The sequence below is a fragment of the Dasypus novemcinctus genome, chromosome 1, assembly GCF_030445035.2.
Source record: "Dasypus novemcinctus isolate mDasNov1 chromosome 1, mDasNov1.1.hap2, whole genome shotgun sequence".
Classification (NCBI taxonomy): domain Eukaryota; kingdom Metazoa; phylum Chordata; class Mammalia; order Cingulata; family Dasypodidae; genus Dasypus; species Dasypus novemcinctus.
Window position 1 is genome coordinate 182,917,798 of NC_080673.1, and position 19,518 is coordinate 182,937,315.

Genomic DNA, 19,518 nt, shown 5'->3' on the forward strand with positions numbered 1-19,518 from the left:
CCTGTGGGGGCAGACGGTTTGGCCCCTACCCCCTTGTGTCGTAGCCCTTCCCACTGCTTTCCTGTGACTCCTAAAAAGGGATGGCCAGCTCTTCTGTTCTTCCTTTGACTTTTGGAGATGCTACATTTTCCATTTCATTTTTTAGGACTGTGCCCCCCCCCCACATACCCCTTTTAAAAAATATTCATGGGGTACAAATTCAAAAGATTAGGAAGGATATACAGTGCAGATCTTTTTCTTCCTGTTGTTTGCTGTTCACCTCGTTCTCCTCCCTAAAAGCAATCAAATGCTATGTGTATTTAAGGGTATATATATAAACCCAAACACATACATATATATTTCCTTTTTTAAATGACCTGAATGAAAAAGAACCTGAAAGAAAAAAACAAAATAAACCTTGAGAGGTCATTCTGTTATCTGTACATGTGGACCTTTCCCCTTTTTATAGCCGTATAATCCTCCAGGCCCTCTTAATGAATATTTAGGTTATTTCTCATCTTCTGCTATTACAGTGCTACAGTGAAAAGCACATACAGGGAGCAGCTGGGCACCGGTCTCTGACATGGGAGGTCCAGGGTTCAGTTCCTGGTGCCTTCAAAAGAAGACAAACAAACAAGGATCAGACAATGAGAAAAGACAACAAGCAATAAATAAAGACAATTGACTTTTTTTTTTTTAAAGCACATACATGCAACATTTTGTACAAACTTTTTCTCTTTTTTTATAAATTTATTTATTTATTATTTATTTATTACTCTCCCTTTCCCCCCACCCTCCCACCCCGGTTGTCTGTTCTCTGTGTCTATTTGCTGTGTCTTCTTTGTCCGCTTCTGTTGTTGTCAGCTTGTTGTCAGCCACACGGGAATCTGTTTCTTTTGTTGCGTCATCTGTTGTGTCAACTCTCCGTGTGGGCGGCGCCATTCTTAGGCAGGCTGCAATTTCTTTTGCTCTGGGTGGCTCTCCTTATGGGGCACGCTCCTTGTGCGTGGGGCTCCCCTATGCGGGGGATATCCCTGCATGGCAGGGCACTCCTTGCGCACATCAGCACTGCGCATGGGCCAGCTCCACACGGGTCAGGGAAGCCTGGGGTTTGAACCGCGGACCTCCCATGTGGTAGACAGATGCCTTAACAACTGGGCCAAGTCCATTTCCCAATTTTGTACAAACTTGAATATATTTGTAAGATAAAATTCTAGAGGTAGAATTGCCAGATCAGAGGGTGGGTGCATTTATACTTTTGATAGATATTGTCTGATTGGCCCCATAGAGGTTTCTCCTACCAGAGGGTGTGTTTCCCTATACCTTGCCCAGGACAGTATGTTTTTGGACTGCCTTTTTTTTCCCCCCAAAAGAAATATTTCCCCTTCTCTCCACTTCCCATCCCCTGGTAACCGCTAATCTACTTTTTTTTTTTTTAATATTTTTATTTATTTCTCTTCCCTTCCCCCTCCATTGTCTGCTCTCTGTGTCCATTCGCTGTGTGTTCTTCTGTGTCCACTTGCATTCTTGTCATGTGGCACCAGGAAACTAAGACTTTTTTTTATTGCATCATCTTGCTGCATCAGCTCTCTGTGTGTGCGGCGCCACTCCTGGGTGGGCTGTGCTTTTTTTTGTGTGGGGTGGCCCTTCTTGTGGGGTGCGCTCCTTGCATGTGGGGCACCCCTGTGTGGGGGGCATCCCTGTGTGGCACGGCACTCCTTGTGCGTGGGCCAGCTCACCACACATGTCAGGAGGCCCTGGAGATTGAACCCAGGACCCTCCAAATGGTAGACGGTCGCTCTATCAGTTGAGCCACGCCTGCTTCCCTAAGCTACTTTGTCTCTGCAAATTTGCTATTTCTCATCATCTGTTATAAGCAGTATCATCTAATTTTGTCCTTATGTGTTTTTCTTGTTTCATTAAGCAGAATATTTTCAAGGTTCTTCCATGTGGCAGCATGTCTCAGAACTTTGTTTTCTATTATGGCCAAATAATATTCCATTTATATATTCACCACATTTTGCTCATCCTTTCTTGGTGGACATTTGTATTGTTTCCACCTTTTGGCTATTTTGAATAATGCTGCTGTAAGCATTGGTATACAGGTATCTCGCTCACTCTGTTTTTTTTTTTTTGCGGTACCTGGGCTGGGGATTGACTCTGAACCTTGTATGTGGAAGAGCCACATTGGATCCCCTGAGTTGGTTTTTTCCTCTGTTTGTTGTTTGTTTATAGGAGGCACTGAGAACTGAACCCTGGGAGCTGGGACCTCCCATGTGGGAAGCAGGCACTCAACTGCTTGATTCAATTATCTCCTTAAGTCTGTTTTCAATTTCTTTGGGTATCTACCTAGCTTATTGGACTTTTTGTCTTTGTGAATCTGATAGGTTAAAAATGGTATCTCAATGTAGTTTCAATTTGCATTTCTTTTACCATGAGTCAGAATTGACTTATTGGTGAACTGTCTATGTTGTTTCTTCATTTTTCAAATGGATTTTTAGTCTTATTTCTAATGGATTATTCGTTGCCTCAAAAGGGAAACTCCACACTCTTGTACAGAAATCCTCTTTGATTCTTTGCTGTTGGTAGAATACAGGCCACATTCCTTGGGCTGGTATTCCATGCCCTCCAGAGCTAGGACCTTGTCTTTCTTCTCAGCCTTATGTCCCCATGTCCCTTTGTGTCTTTTCTCCTGTTCTGCTCTCCAGGCAAACCACTCTGCTTTCTGTTCCCTAAATAACCCTGCGTTTTCCTGCCTTTTGGGTCTGCTGGTGCCATTCATACCACTTGCAGTGTCTTCTTTCACCTCTGTCCCTGATGAACTTCTGTTCTTCCCTCAAAGCCCAATTTAAATACCCTTTCTTCCATAACGCCTGTCCCAGGGCTTCAACTGGAATTACTCTCACTTGGTGCCATGTTCCCTTATGGCAGGGATTTTTAACATGGGGTCTGTGATCTTGAAATGACATTCAAGAAAACATTTTTCTTGTGGAGACGTGTTGGTGTGGGTATGGTAATTTATTATATAATACACGGTATAGTGTGGACTTAGTAAGGGGTTGTGGTTTTTACCTGCCTGGCAAATGAGTCTATGGAATAGAAAAGGTTAAGACCATCTGCCTTAAGGCTTGCTTAGAGTTTAATTGGCATCCTTATCAAGTTCTGTCTTGTATCACAGTTATTTGGAAACATGGTAGCTTGCTACCAGGATTCACATCTTGTCTACCTCTGCTTCTCCTAGAGCCCTAAGCCTTGTACTGAAGAAAGGAATCTGCCCATATTTCTTCCTTCCTTGGAAATAACTAAAGCTACCGTTTTGCTATTGGGTTTTGAATACCTGCATCACACTCTCACATTTAACACCCATGTTTCGGTGTCTCGTACTCAAAACGTTGCCCTGATTTCATGACCAAACTTCCCTGATTTTTTCTGGAAGAAATGTCCACATTAAGAGGGCTTCCTCACTTAAAGAACTATGTAAATAAACACGTTGTTAAAATCTTTCTCGGCATATGCAGCATCATCCACGGTGAAAGAATCAGAAAACACAGCCCATGGTCCAAGCTTGACTGTGTTTGCTTAGGAACAATCGAGGCCTCCTGCTGGCTCATGCGTCATGTATGCATTGTCCTGGCTGTGAACTTACCGGAGAGAAAGTGCCCATGTTGGCATTCCTCTGGCATGCTGTCTGGGGTGCACTTTGAACTTTTCTCTCACTCTTTGATTTGGAAGCTTCTGACCACCATTTGAAGACATCTGAAAATGTCTAAAGCTGGGCTGTCTCTTTTTCACTCTAATGCAAGTTCAGCTGCTGCTGGATTTGTTGTGAACTAGCTCCTCCATTTGGAAACCGACTCTGGAATTATCGCCACGTAGCTTTGAAAGCCACATTTTGATCAGCAGATGCTACTGAGTCTGGGGAGAGAATTTAATGTGGCCTAATCTTCATTTGTGTGTGCGCGTTGGTTTTTCTCCAATCAGTAGTGGTTTCAACATCTTTTATCATCTGCATTCATTGCTTTATGTAGACTGATATTTTTTTTTATCCCAGGAAAATAATAAGTCACGTCTCTGTAATTATGATTTTAAACCCTTTTCTATCCTTCTTTCTTTTTGTTCTTTTCAGAATTTTGTGCCGTCTTTGGGTAAGCAGACTTCCTTGACCACATCGGTGATTCCCAGAGCTGAGCAGAGCACGACTTATAAAGACTTTATTTATTTCACTGTCTTTGAAGGAAATGTACGCAACGTTTCTCAAGTCTCGGTTGAGTATTTATGCTCTCAGCCTTGTGTTGTCAATTTGGAAGCAGTTGTTTCATCTGAGTTCAGAAGTAGCATTCCCGTGTATAAAAAAAGGTGGAAGAATGAGAAGCATCTTCACACCAGCAGGACACAAATAGTGCATGTGAAATTTCCAAGCATCATGGTTTACAGAGATGATTATTTCATCAGGCACTCCATTTCGGTATCTGCGGTGATACTCCGCGCCTGGATTACTCACAAATATAGTCGTGGAGACCTGAATGTTAACTGGGAGGAAAACTTGCTACATGCTGTCGCAAAGAATTACACTCTGCTGAAGACAATCCCGCCTTTTGAGCGCCCCTTCAAAGATCATCAGGTGTGCCTTGAGTGGAACATGGATTATATTTGGAACCTTCAGGCAAACAAGATTCCCCAGTGTCCTCTTGAAAATGGTAGGTCATTTGCCTTGCGAGGAACCTCGTTCTCCTTTCTGCGGATGGTCACATGATAGTGTGGCAGGAGAGAATCCTCATATTAGCAGCCAGGGAAAGCCAGGAAATGGAGGGATCCTCCCATAAGCCTCTCTGATGCCTCATTTGGGTCTTAAGGGGCAAAGGAGAAAAAACGTGAAGAGGGGAGAAAGATTAGGAGAGAATAGGACTGAAGAGGGAGTGAGGGAGAGGCAGAGGACCAGGGAGGGAGACCTGGAGAGGTTCAGAGCTGCTTTAGGTTGAAAAGGAGTAATAGAGTCACTCAAAGACCAGGACAAATTTTTTTTTTGTCTTGCTTACCCATTCCCTTCTCTCCCCCCCTTCCTCAAACAAAAAAAAAAACCTCTAACCACTCAAACGTCAGTTATTTTTAAGCAGGGCATTTTCTCCTGGGGAAGATGAGAAGGGGGAGGGGCATGAGGAGGAAGGATCCTTTGCATTAGCCAGGGAGGTGGTTGACAGCGTGAACTTTTCAGCCAAACAGACCTGGGTTCATTCCCTGGCTCTGCCACTTTCTACCTATGTAGCCTTGGAACTCTCTGAGACTCAGTTTTGTTATCTATAAAATGGGGATAATAAATAACACTTCCCTCATGGCAGTGTGGTGAGGATTGCCTGAGACATAATTGCTTAGCGTATAACTAGCACATTGTAAAAATGATGACGATGAGTCCAAACTCTGCATTTTATCCTAAGGGCCTCATGGTCACACAGCCTCTGCAGTGCAAATACTGGGGCCCGAAGGAAGTCTGAAACCCTCCACTTGTATGGAGTGCTTTGCTAGGTGCATACTGAGCCCCGACAGAATCACCCAGGCCCTTTGTTGCAAATGCAAATTCCTAGGCTCCATCCGTACCCTACTCAAGCAGGATGTATGGGTGGCAGGGCCCTGGAATCAGCATTTCAAACAATTTCCCATGGCTCTGATGCACTCTGAAGTTTGACAACCTCCTGACCAGGGTGGAGGAATTCCTGGGGCTAGTGACACTTAACTCCACTGCTGGAAAAGTCTGACACCTTGTCTTCAACAGGACTGCTGTAGGACAAGATAACTTAAGGATGCCTCTCCAGGGAAGCAATGGCTTTGGGTATTTCTCAGTGCTGCCCAAAGCAGCTATAGATATGAAAGCCTAAGGGGCCCATGCAACCTTGTATTATAGTTGGTCTGAGGCCAGTTTGACTTTTTTTAAAACTTTTTATTTTAAAATAATTATAGATTCACAGGAAGCTGCAAAGAGGGTGCAGAGAGTCCGTGCATCCTTCACCCAGCTTCCCCCCTCCCAAGGGAACGTCTTCCGTAACTATAACACAATATCAAAGCCAGGAAACTGACCTTGATCTAATACCATTAACTAGACAGCAGACCTGACTCGGATTTCACCAGGTTTTACATATGTGTGTGTGTATCGTGTTGTGTGTGTGTGTGCACATGCATATGTGTGTAGCTCTATATACATTTGTCCTACATTTTAATAGCCCTGTTCTGTGTTCGCCTTATTCCGTCTTTGTGTGAGGCTCTTCGCACAGAGATGTCTAGGAGAAGACAAAATCCCCTTTCTCTCTGTGTGTGCGCTGGGGGTGGGGTGGGGAATGAAATGTCTGAAATAAGTCGAGCTGCATGCATTTTGATGATCAATGTGCATCCCTCTTGCAGGCAGAACCACATGCCAGCATCTGTCTGGAATGCCTTCACAAGGCTCCCTAATTTGTTAAGGAGCACGAGGCACGGGGCTCATGCAGCCCCAGCTTTGCTTTGCCTCCGACTTTGTGAGGGCTTAATGATTCCATTTCATGTTTGGCAAATCATATATTTCTCGCTGAAGAATGACTGAATTGCAGGCTGGAAGTTTTCAAATGAAGTCATTTATGAACTGGCTGAGCTCTTAGGGCTCCTGAACATACCTTTAAAATGTGAGACAGCTTCTCTTTCTTTTGTTGTTCTTTTAACAACTCACAAGGCTGAGGAAGAGCAACAGTGAGATTTTTCTCCCTTCTTCAGAGCATTATCTTTGGGTAATAGAAGAAAACCTAATGCAGAAGAAACCCTTTTCTAAGAGTTAATGGCACCAAAAATAGGGGGGTCCTGTGTACCCTCAAAACCGGCTGTGTACACTTAGCCAGAGCTTGTTTACCCCCAAAGGGGTTCCTCTCCCTCTCTTTAAGAGGCAAGTCAGTAGAGCTGCTCTGGCATCTGCATGGGATGTGCCCGCCCCCTTTGTTCTCCTTGACAGCTGTGGGGTGGAAGGGGTCCAGGCCTCCGGCTTGTTCTTCATGGGGGCTTCTTTATTCGGCTGTTGATGAACAAGAGTCGAGTTGGTACAACAAGATGGCATAAGTGAGGCGCACAACTGAGCCGTGGGGCCGCCTTTCCTGGCTGGTCCCTGCCACGGTGTGAAGCCAAGCCGGATGTGGGGTTCGGGGGAACGCTTTCTGTGTCAAGTGTCTGGTGTCCCATGATGGCTCTGCAGCTGCACCAAAGTGCCCTGGCTTGCTTTCATTTTCTTTTTTGTTAAGAAAGGGAGTCGGTCAAGGCCCCTGTGCCCTGGTGGGAGATGAGCATGGTCCTGGGAGCCCCTCCACCCAGTGCTGAGGTTAGGATACCGTGGAGGGCCGCTTGTGCCCCCGCACTTGATCTCCTCGGCTGGGACCCGCACCAGGTCTGTGGCCTGGCTTTCTGTGGCAGGGCAGCAGGCGTTTGTCCAGCTCCTGCAGAGTAGCCTTTCCGGCCTCAGAAGCCTGCAGCTTCCGAGCCTGTGGGCTCAGGCCCGGCCACCTGGCCTCCGGGTACACCTGCACCTGCTGCCCCCCAGCCGGACCACGCCTGGGGCCGCCCTCATGGTCCCCTGCTTCCTTGGGGGAGGGGGCTGGGCATTATCCATTGTCCCACCAAGTCCCACGTGTGCCTGATGCCTGCGGGAACTCCCACCAAGAAAGAAAGCAACTCCGCAGGCCACGGGCTTGCATCCCAGACTAGGGGCCCGCCCTGACGTCTTCCCTTGCCTCCTCCCTGCCACCTGTCAGCCGTCGCCTCCACTTTCAGATCGTGTCACAGGTCCAGCAGCTCTTCACCGCGGGTACGGCTTCCACCCTCACCCCAGGCACCATCCTCCTCCTCTGGACTCCTGCAAATGCCCTCTTGGCTTTACCCTTGCCCTCCCCCCACCCATTCTCCCCCCACACAGCAGCCAGGGCTAACCAGAGCCCACGGTCCCCTGATGAAAAACCACCCTGGCTTCTCCCACTGCAGTTAGGATTGACCTGCACGCCTTACCGTGGCCTCCGTGGTCCACCCACTGCCACGCTACCCCGTGCCCACCTGCCCCAGCCATGGTCTCTCTCACCTTGGGACCTTAGCAGGTACTGTTGTCTCCCCCCTAAAACGCCCCTCTCCGCACCACTGTGGGGCTTGCTCCCTTTCCCCGTTCACGCCTCGGCTCGAGGGTCACCCCATCGCCAGGGCATCCCTGGCCACCCTCTCTGACACGGCGGCCACCTCGCCACCACCCCATCACTATCCACCTTTATCCTGCTTTCTTTCCTTCATCTCCCATCCATACCTGACACTGGAATCGACTCCATCGAGTCGTTTATTTGCCTGTTGTCCGGCCTGCACATCAGAACGCACACCCATGAGCCCGGGGTTTGTTGGGTTCCCTTTTGTGTCCTGGGGGCCCAGGGCCTGGTACGTGGTGGGTGTGTGGTGAGGGGGTTCTCATGGCCACGGGGAAGACAGCTTTCTTCTTTTTTTTTTTTTTAAGATTTGTTTATTTTTAAAATTTATTTCTCTCCTCTCCCTGCCCCGTGTCTGCTCTCTGTGTCCATTTGCTGTGTGTTCTTCTGTGTCCGCCTGCATTCTTGTCAGCAGCACCGGGAATCTGTGTTTTCTTTTTGTTGCATCATCTTGCTGCGTCAGTTCTCTGTGTGCGCGGCACCACTCCTGGGCAGGCTGCGCTTTTTTAGCGCGGGCGGCTCTCGGGGGACACCCCTGTGTGGCACGGCACTCCTTGCGCACATCAGCGCTGCCCGTGGGCCAGCTCCGCACGGGTCAGGAGTCCCTGGGTTTGAACCCTGGACCTTCTATGTGGTAGGCGACACTCTACCATTTGAGCCAAATCCGCTTCCCAACAGCTTTCTTCTTTGTGCTTATGTGTGAAGGTCCCATTGTGGCAACATCCTGGTACCCCTCCCGCCGTGGATGCATTGGGAGGTGGTTGGGGGACAGCTGAGTGCCCTCCCTGGGGCCCTGCGGTGGCCTCTGCAGGCGCCACGGGCTCCCGGGGAGAACCCATTTTGCAGCCCCAGTTGGTTCAGGCTGCAGGCTCCTGGCCAGCGAGGGTCCCTTCGCCTTCGTAGTTGGAGCTTGATCCCCATCCCTTTGCCTTTACCCGGGGTAGGCACTCCTTGCCGCCCCGCCCCCCACCTTCTACGGCCTCTGGCAAGTGGTACCCGCATTTCAGTAACCAGCTCCCATTTTCACCTCTCCTCACTCCCCTGCCCTGACAAGGAGAAACAGACACTGCTGATGGCAACACTCCAAATTAACCCCCGGCCTCCCAGAGCCCCTGTCGGAAGCCCCCCCATGTCACGCTCAGTGAAGCCATGACTGGTTGAGCACCTACCATGTGCCGGGCCCTTTGCCAGACTTGACAGAGTAACAGAGACTTTAAGGCCGAGCAGTTTTCACCGTCAGAAAAGGAGTGGAGGCCAGGCGGGCAGGCAGAAGGGAACGCCTGAGCCGGGGCACTGTGGGGAAATGCCGCCTGAGGGGCAAACAGCGGCGAGCTCTCGGCTTTGGTGTGTCGAGATGGCATATAGGTGCCAGTTCCGGTTGATTGGGCGTAGTGTTGAGAAAGCTTCTGGGGCTGAGCCTGTGCTTAGCGAGGAGAGTGCCATGTGGCCTGCTTGCCAGTGTCTGCCCAGGGTGGATGCGTGCAGAGCAGCCTCTGTTTATTCATAGAGGCAGAATCGCAGGTGTGAGATGGTCCTTCAGGAAATAAGCCTGGAAGGGCAGGTTAGGGCCACACTTTGGATGCTCTTAAATACCATGCCAGGGGCATTAAAAATCCTGCCCTAGCTTCTAGCTTTGTGAACCTTTCTTTGATCTCAGATCAGAAACTCTAATGCACTATGGCAGCCTCCCTCTTTTCCAGTCTCTTTTCCTTTCACTGAAACCTCATTCTCATCTTCAGAGCCAATGGATAGGGAGTGTGATTTCTTATAATGCAATGCCATGACCACAGAATGACGGAAGGTTAAGTCAAGTGTAGAAGCCAGGATTTACCTGTGCCTGAGAAATGATCAGTTTATGCGGATGGACTCGTCAATCAATGACACACCGCGATTATACCTTTTGTGATCGTAAAAGTTATATATTTGGCACTTTTAGGAGAAAAAACACCAGACTTGGTTCCTTTTTTCTCCCAGTAACTTGTCTTAACCTGACTTCTTCAGTAATAACACAATTAATGTCTAACATCTATATTGCCCTTTACGATTTTCAAAACACCTTTTTCCATCCACATGGTCTCATTTAACCCTCACAATAGTCCCATGGGAACGACAGGGTTATTCTCATCCTCTCTTTACTTAGGGGAGCACCCAAGCTTGTTTAACCAGAGTCCAAGCCTTCTGAATCTTTCGACTTGGCTATGCCTCCTCTCTGAGATATGCTAATGGGCCCTAACCCAGCTTCTACTTTAGAAGGAATGATTTCCTCAAGTGGAATTTTTACCAGGGTGAGTCATCCTGCCTCCTTCGTCCCCTGGACTTTGCCTCTGAAGCCGATGGGCCGCACTGCAGCGCACTGGGAGACCAGGGCAGGGAGCCCGGGATGGCTGCTTCTCCCTGCCTGCACGGAAATGCTCCGAAATGTTGTTCTCTTCTTTTCTAATGGAAAAAGTAGTACATGTACCTTCTAGAAAATGTGAATAGTGTAAAGGGTTTATGGGGAGAAGTAGCTTCCCTCTCAGCCCTTTCCCAGGGGCAAACCTAGTAATAAGAGATTCTTGTAGAGTCTCTTTCCAGAAATGTTCTGTGCATATGTGAGCATTAGGTTGATATCTTCTCTCTCTCTCTTTTTTTTTTTTTTTCTTATTACAAACCCTCATGTCCAGGGCTGACTTTTTTTTTTAAAGATGTATTTTTTATTTATTTCTCTCCCCTCCTCCCCCTGCCGCCCCCGGCCAGTTGTCTGCTCTCTGTGTCCATTCGTTGTGTGTTCCTCTGTGTCTGCTTGTATTCTTGTCAGCGGCACCGGGAATCTGTATCTCTTCTTGTTGTGTCATCTTGCTGTGTCAGTTCTGTGTTAGCGGCACCACTCCTGGGCAGGCTGCACTTTTTCTGCGCTGGACGACTCTCCTTACAGGGTGCGCTCCTTGCGCAGGGGGCTCCCCTATGCGGGGGACACCCCTGTGTGGCACGGCACTCCTTGCATGCATCAGCACTGTGTATGGGTTAGCGCCACACGGGTCAAGGAAGCTGTGGGTTTGAACCATGGACCTCCCATGTGGTAGGCAGACGCTTTATCAGCTGAGCCAAATCCGCTTCCCAGGGGCTGACTTTCAATAGATCTATATCCCCCTTTCTTATGCTCAGATGGGAGGATACTATAAACTCTACTCTGTATGCATTTACAATCAAGACTCCCCTGTATCGGTGCATATTGTGCAACCCATTTCTTCTCAACAGCTGCTGACCTTTCCACGGCAGGCCAGGCCCCAGCTGAGTTCACCTGTCCTCTGCCGCTGGCCATGCGGGTCATTCCTAGTCTTTTTCTCTGAACGACAAGGCTTCACTGAACATCCTTGTCTTTGTGCACACATAAAAGGATTTTTGGAGAATTTATTTTGGAGTGGAATTTATTTTATTTTTAATACCCCCAGTGTTGAATATTCCACAGACTTTCTTAGTAACTCACTTCACCACCTCGAATCCTTTTTGGGTGAAGTTCTCACTTTAATCACACCTGATCGCAAATGGAGGTTTCCATTCTCTGGCTTTAGCGTTAAAGAAGATTAAATACCTGCTCGCCATCGCCTTTTCAGCGTCCTGGGTTTGGGGAGCTTTTCAAAGTTACCTGCACTCTAGCTTGATTTCTCCGGGTTGGAAACATTTAACTTCTTTCCCCCCAGGTTCCACTTATAGGCTTTTAGTCATGGACTTTCCTTATGTCAAGTTTATCTCCAGCTTCTCCCCCTGCGGGCTGAGGAGCTTGGCTGCATCTCTGTGGTACGTTTGAAACACATCCTGAGTAGGGCTTTGTGAACGTGGAAATGGGATCGTCCTCAGTGCAGGGAGTCGGAGTCCAGGTTCTGATCACCTGGCTGACCGCAGAATGAGCCATGCGATTTCCCCCACGCAGGGGTGAACTGCAAAATCCTTACCCAGTAAGAGGTCCAGGGTGCACCTCACCAGGTAGGGCTGGAGATCCCTGCTGAGCTGGGTTCCACCCTAAAGGATGGGTGGGGTGGGCAGTGAATCCTTGGAGGATTAGGTATCAATGATGAGTTAAGATATGGAAACACGTCAATGTTTAACAACCACTCCAGCTGCCCAGAGTGGCTCTGAAGGACTCTGAATATCAGCCTACTTCTCTCTGGATGGCTGCGTGAGATGCAGTGCAGTTTCATAGAAAGCCCATTGGTTTGTACTGGGAAGTCCCGGGGCAGAGTCATAGCTGAGCCTCTTTCTTACTAGCTGTGTGCCTGGCAGCGGTTTTCTTGTGTCCAAAATGAGAGGGTTTGCACCATTAATGTCTCAGGCCTCTTCCTGATCTAAAATTTGGGAATTAAAAAAAATATAAAAATAGAAAAAATTAGAAATAAAATTTGAGGAAATAAAACACACAGAATGGCCAAGGCGGGAAACGGATGTGGATCAAGCGACCGGGCTCCCGTCTACCATATGGGAGGCCCCAGGTTCAATTCCCCAGGGCCTCCTGGTGAAGGCAAGCTGGCCCGCACCAGGGAAGTTTGGCGGCCTGCACCACAGAGAGCTGCTGCAGCAAGATGACGCAACAAAGGGAGATGCAGAGGAGACACAGTCAGAGACGCAGCGGACCAGGGAGATGAGGTGGCTCAAGCAATTAAGTGCCTCTCTCCCACACCAGAGGTCCCAGGATCGGTTCCCCGTGCCTCCTAAAGAGAAAAGATGAGAAGAAAAAAAGACAAGCAGAATAGAAGAACACACAGTGAATGGACACATAGAGCAGACAGCGAGTGCAGACAACAAAACAGGGGTTTGGAATTAAACTCTAAAAAAAAAAAGTCAAGGGATGGGTTCTGAACACAAACTGTTTTTCTGGCATTTTCTGTTTTGATACCTTTTTCCTGTCTGACTTCATCACTTAAGCAAAGTCAATGAAATGGATTTTGGAGAAGAATCTGAGAGAAGAGAGATTATTATGTGGCCTACACAGCATGGGGCACATTCAGAATTGTGGGAAGTGAGGAGAGAAAGGAAGACAGATTCAAATCTTGACTTGGCTACAGCTGTATTCACTCATTCATTCATTCACTCATTCACCAAAAATTTATGTAGCCCTATCATGGCACTCTTTTAAGCTCTGGGACTGGAATGTGAATGAAGTAAAGCCCCCCTCCTCATGGAGCTTACGTTCTAGAGGAAATTAGGCAAACCACTTAACTTCTTTCCATCTAAGTTTTGCTACCCATAAATCCACTAATGGTGGAAAGCACTGGTACTGTTACTCCCCATTCTGCTACCTGTGGCAGACATGACTAAGCGATTACAGTACTCCAAGCAGGTCCGATCAGTTTATCAAAGTTGTTACTAAAAGAAAAACCTGGACCAGATGAATTCTAAAGTCCTTTCCAGCTCCAAAAATTACATTCTTGTTAATTACTTCTGATTGTAATGGGAAGACAATATTATACTGAGGGAAAACTATGAAAGGACTCCAAATCACAGAACTATTGAAGCTGCAGATTTTACAAGAACATCACCATTACTTTGGTTTTGCTGAGAACAAAAGGTTTGTATTTTTGTAAAATTGTTTTAGATCTTTGGGTCTTAGCTTTTCCCTCCACAGTCTTTTGCGGCAGCTTCTCCCATTCAACCTACTTCACTTTGATCCTTGGATTCAGGAGAGGCTCATCAACATTCACTTTTAACTCCTACTTTGGAAACCTCCTTTTTACTTGACTCGGGTGGGGCAGAATCAAATCCCCTTCATTTTGATAAATGTTTCTACTCACTAGAGAACAGCATTCACCAGTGGAAGAATTCAAAGGGGTTCAAGTTAGCCCCCTGGTCTCGTATGCTCCACTGAACATGGAAGACCCGCCCAAGCTGAGCCAATGTCAACCTCTTGGTGATTTCCTCCCAGATTCCAAAGACCTTCTTGTAGTATTTCCTCGCTAACTGCCCTGTGCCTACATCCATAACTGATCAGCCAGTCCAGTGTACCCTAATTGATCTCAAATTGCAAAAAAAAAAAGTTTTGAGGTGTTTCTATTGGAATCGACAATTCCACCCTTTTGAGTTTCCATATGCATCTCTACTGGTAACAAAGCAGGTAGATTTGTGGACATCAACTGCACAAGAGTTTGCTTATTTAATCCTATTAAATATATACATGGGGCCTGAGATTCTGAAAACTGCTCTCAGAATTTATGAAAAATCAAAAGAGCAGCTTGATTTTTCCTATGGAGCTTCAATACATTCCTCGTTCTCTATCAAAACATTTTTCCCACTGTTGGGCAGCAAGAGCTGGGATGTCCAATGTCCAATGCCAAAGCCGCCTTAATTTGTGCTGACATTGGCATTTGGTGCCTTGCACAGAAGTCAACTCTTCCCTTTCTAAGAAGCCCAGGAAAAATACTCCTTATACTCTTTAATCACCAACATTTTAAGCTAAGAACCATTTTAAGGAAAAGAAAAGTGATCTTTATTCAAAGGTTGAGTTAAGTGAAAACAGAAAAACCCATACTTAGCCTTGTTTAAAGCAGTAGGTATTAAATAAAGATGAAATATGTCACTTTTCCCTTTAAGACTTTGTTATGGGCCAAAGAGAATTCTCTCACGTCTGCAAAAGAAAGTGAAAGTCTCCTCAGTTTTACGGGGTATGATTAGTAATTTTTGTGTAGGGTAATGTGCTGAGCAAGTGCAGAAAGTCTGCATGGAAGAAATGGTGTCGTTTTAAGAGCATGGGTTCTGAAACCAACCTGCTTGAGTTTGAATGCCAGCTCCACCTCTTATCGTTTAACCCTCTCTCAGGCTCTTTTCTTGTTTTTTCTTCCATCTGTTAAACGGGCATGATACTAAAACCTACTTCATTGGTTGCTGTGAAATTATATGAGATAATCTCTGAACTGTGCTTAGCACATTGCCTAGCTTATACTAAGGTTAAAATTTTGGGTTATTATTTTGGCACCTGTGCCTCCATGGCCCCATCTGCAGAATGGAGATAATCATGAGGGTTAAATGCATTACTGTGTGTACATCGTCTACGGCAGCGCCTGGCCCATAGTGAGTACTACCAAAATGCTGGCTGTTGTTACTGCTGTACAAACTCCAAGTGTTTTCCTTAGCGTTAGGAAGAGAATATGCAAAGTGGTTGAGGCCATGGAATCCTGAGTTCGAAACCTGAAATTGGCTCTTCAAATTCTCAGTTCGAGTTATTTTACCTTCCCTGAGCCTTGGGCTTGTCATCTGTGGAATGAGAGTAATAGTAGAATCTACTTTCCAGGGTTGTTATGAAAACTCATTGCGGTAGTCCCTGAAAAGTGCTCACCAGGGTGCTTGGCCCATCTTAAGTGTTCAAGATGGCCAAAAGCTTTTGATTATTTCATGTAAATATTTGGTTGGAGCTGGGCAGTGGGTTCCAGGAAAAATGTGATTTTGGAAGCATTGCTCTTCCGGAGATAATTGAAGGCAGCCGTTTTGCTGTTCGCAGATGTGGTCACTCTCCTGGGCTTTCCCTATGCCTCCAGCGGGGAAAACACGGGCATTGTGAAGAAGTTCCTGAGGTTTCACAACAGAGAGCTGGAGGCCACCCGGTGCCAGAGGATGGATTTCCCAGCGTAAGGATGGGCAGAGGAGGGGAAGATGGGGCTGGTTGGGGGTGTACTTGTTATCTGAGGACCAGACCCAGGCAAGTGAAAACCTTTAGGAGGACACATCTCTGTAATGGACCTTGGAAAAATCTTGAGGTGATTGATGCAGCTCACACAGAACTTGTGAGCCTGGAAATCTCAAAGGTTTCTTCTTCGCTTATTGCTGAATTTGGCACTCTTCGGTTGGCCTTAGACTTTATATGTCTGTCCTGAGTAGAGGGGCAAGATGCTGAGACCTGAGGTTTCCTGTCCAGGTTTCCTGTCCAGCAGGTCAAAGCCAGCCTCTCAAACTTTGCTTTGCCTCTTCTGTTTTGGAAGATTGGAGGAGCTGCTTGAAGTCACACAACTTTTGATCTCCTCCATTGATTTCGGCTAAACCTGTATATAGATGTTTTCCCATCCACTGAATTGAAGATGCTGAAAATGGTGCCTGGCTCACCTCAGACCAGACGGATTTAGCAGAGTGATTTAATTCTTCCCATGCTGCTGGCTGTAGAAAGATCTTGAGTCATTTTACTGTGCGTATGTTCTTGCTCAGCTTCCTTGTAATAACTTATCTTCATGAGCTTGCTCAGCTGGGCGGGTCAGGAGGGAGCTGTGTGGCACCATCTGTTTGCATATCTTACTACTGATTGGGAGGCTAGATTATAAAGCCCAGAATAGTGTAAAGGATTTGTTGGGATGTGTCCCCAAAGAACCTGGGACCACTGTCACTTTAACCTAAATTGTGAATTGGTAACCAGGGTAAATGGAAAGAATTTGATGTATTTGTTTTGACCTTGATTCAGGTTTAATGTATAAAATACAGTTATTCCCAGCTTCTCATCTTCAAAGTGCTGGTCCCTGTCACAATGTACAGTCCCAAATAGGTGTTCAGCAAATACTCATTGAATGACTGAAGAATCACGTGATGGCTCACATATCCTGGCTAAATTTGTCCCAATTAAGTGGGCCATTGTCATTTTATTCTCACTCTACAAATCACAAACTTTAAATATTTTTATTTTCAGCTAAATGAGCCCCAATACAGAAATGGAATAATTATGTCATTCGGTGCTTACTGGTCAGCCAGAAATGTGAGATTAAACAACCTAATGTGTACATTGAAATCATATATATGTGTCCCAATTATCACACACATAGTGGTGCCTTTTTGTAGTTTATTATATTTCTCTACCTCAGGGCTTTTATCTGTGAAAGAAACAAAATTGCTCCAAGAGCTCTAATTATGTTTTTTCTTTTAATCATTGAAATTAGAATAGCTTCTTATCAAATCACCTCTTATTAAAATCCAGATTTTTATTCTACGTCTGGCTGTATAAGCCTTAATCAAGAATTCAAATGTGAGAATCTCAAAGAGGTACAGAGACCGAGTTTTTGGTGCAAGCTAGAATGTCTGCTAGTTTTAGACAATGATGCTTAACTCCTGTCTGTTGCAGTTACTATAACTACATCCTTTGTCTCAAAATTCAAACCTGGCAAGCCGATCTCTCATTATGAATATAAAGCAAATTCATCCCTTCATTGGAAAGAAAGCAGTGTACTTGGGTGTTGTTAACTGTAATTACCTGTTCTTAGACGATATTAATCAGCAGATTTTTTTTTTACCCCCGCACTCTTATAGGTTTACTGTTTCATTGTGGCTTTATTTACTCCATTATTGCAAGGCCAGTCTCTGTGGGATTCTGTACTTTGTTGATTCTAATGAGATGTATGGCACACCTTCTATATTTCTTACAGAAGAGGGTAAGTATAAAACAGAACCTTTAACATAATACCATGTCCTGTATTGTATGCATGATTGTTCTGGAAACCCACAAATTCTCTAATCAAAAAAAAAAAAACAATATCGTGATTTTTTAAATGTTCTATCGACTGATCCATCTCTCTAGAATAATGAAGGGATTTTTCAAAGTGACAGTTCAATGAGAGTGGTGGCTTCCAAATGTGGGCTTCGAATTAAACTTTTTTTTCACCCTGGAAACTTAAAATGCTTATTGGAAAAGAAATGTATTTGTACTTTTTTGTGTTCCTTTGTTTTCACTTAAAAGGAGGAGGAACACGATTTAGTCTTGCAGCTTCTTAGAATAATTGCTGAAAAGATTTAGCCACTTCATTTACTCCTAAGTATTTTTCTGTCATTTTCATACGCTTTCATTTCCCTTTTAGGCCACTTGCATATTCAAATGCATCTTGTCAAAGGAGAAGACCTAGCTGTGAAAACTAAATACATCATGCCTTTGAAGGAGTGGTTCCGACTGGATATCTCTTTTAATGGAGGCCAGGTATCTGTACGCCCACTCCATCATTAATTGTCTTATCAGCCTTGTCCTTTACATTAAACATGGTTCTGAAGTCAGGCAACAACACAGTCTGTAAGAGCAAATGATACTCTTTATAGCTATACATTCTGTAAATCAAGCAAATGTTGTAGATGGAAGTTTAGACCGTAAGAATCTCATCCCATTTAATTAACTTTTTTTTTTTCGAGGTACTTGGGCTGAGCATTGAGCCCAGGACCTCGGATGTGGGAAGGTAGCACTCAACCACCAAACCACATTGGCTCCCCTGAGTTGGCTCTTTCATTTGTTTGCTTATTGTTTGTTCCTTTGTTTTTTTTAGGAGGCACCAGGGATTGAACCCTGGACTTCCCACGTGGGAAGCAGGCGCTCACCTGCTTGAGCCATATCCTCTCCCATTTAACTAACTTTTAAAGTGCATCTTTCAACTATAGTGTGCATGAGGAAATAATCTAGCCAGCTAGATAGCCACAATTATCTGAGCAATTCAGTCCTTTTTCTCTAGGGAGATGGGCTTTTCAGAGAAAAATGTTAAAACAGCATTGGCCAAATTTATATAGTATCTCAGATGTACAACTTTCTTTTTTTTTTTTAGGAAAATTTATTGTCTAGTTGAGCCAAGAAATGGCTTGACTGCTTTTTGCAGTTGGAATGATTGCTTATGTTTGGCATTCAAGAGACAACTAGTAACCCACAAACACGATCATTCTGATGGGATGGAGGGTCTTTAGCTACTTTGCACCGTACAACATTGCGCCTAACGGTTTCAAACTCTCATAACATGGACTTTATGGATTACGGCAAATCTGTTGTTATAATTGAAGACAATTTCATTTCTTGATACACCCGATGCCAGTTGGTATTACTTTTTCCTGGTTGCTTCATTTTCTCACCAGCTTTTCTTATCGATTTGCAATTTTCCTGCAAGAAACATTAAGAGACGTTTTGTTTGTCTTGTGTATTAGATGACACCCAGCCTTCCCTTGGTGTTTTGGTGTTTATCACATTTATTTTTCGGAAGAGAAAAGAAATCATGCCAGTCCTTATTGCCTCCCTGAGAGGCACCTGTGTAATGTTAGCTGGGATCTTTTGTATGTTTGTTTCCTTACACATCCTGGATGACCTAGCTGTGGTCCACAGTTCAGCTCCCATCTATAAGAGGGATGAGATGGCACTGTAGCTTGGCGGCTGCTTTCTCCTAAGGGAGGTCAGCTCTGCGCTCTATGTCACTTTGACAGGTATCAAATCATTAGAGCAAGTTCACTGATCTTATTTTGCACCTGCTGTATGCAAGGCACTGTACTCAAGGAGTTTATGAACCATTTACGAAAATAGCATTAGGCAGGTGAAGCGATGTCGTAAGCCTGACTCATATTGATTCTTTGAAGGGAGACAGCTCTTGGTGCTGGGATGCTCAGAGAAGGTTTC

General features: G+C 45.6%; 1 protein-coding gene across 2 annotated transcripts in view; it reads left to right on the top strand.

Moving 5' to 3' along the window:
* The window catches only part of SEL1L3 (SEL1L family member 3), a 103,500-nt gene that overhangs the window by 10,398 nt on the left and 73,584 nt on the right, over positions 1 to 19,518 (top strand). For both annotated transcript variants that reach the window (XM_058300163.2, XM_058300158.2), the window contains exons 2-5: positions 4,106 to 4,676; positions 15,631 to 15,757; positions 17,415 to 17,536; positions 17,960 to 18,075. In XM_058300163.2, coding sequence (XP_058156146.1) covers positions 4,106 to 4,676; positions 15,631 to 15,757; positions 17,415 to 17,536; positions 17,960 to 18,075 — 936 coding nt within the window. The remainder of the gene's footprint in view (positions 1 to 4,105; positions 4,677 to 15,630; positions 15,758 to 17,414; positions 17,537 to 17,959; positions 18,076 to 19,518) is intronic.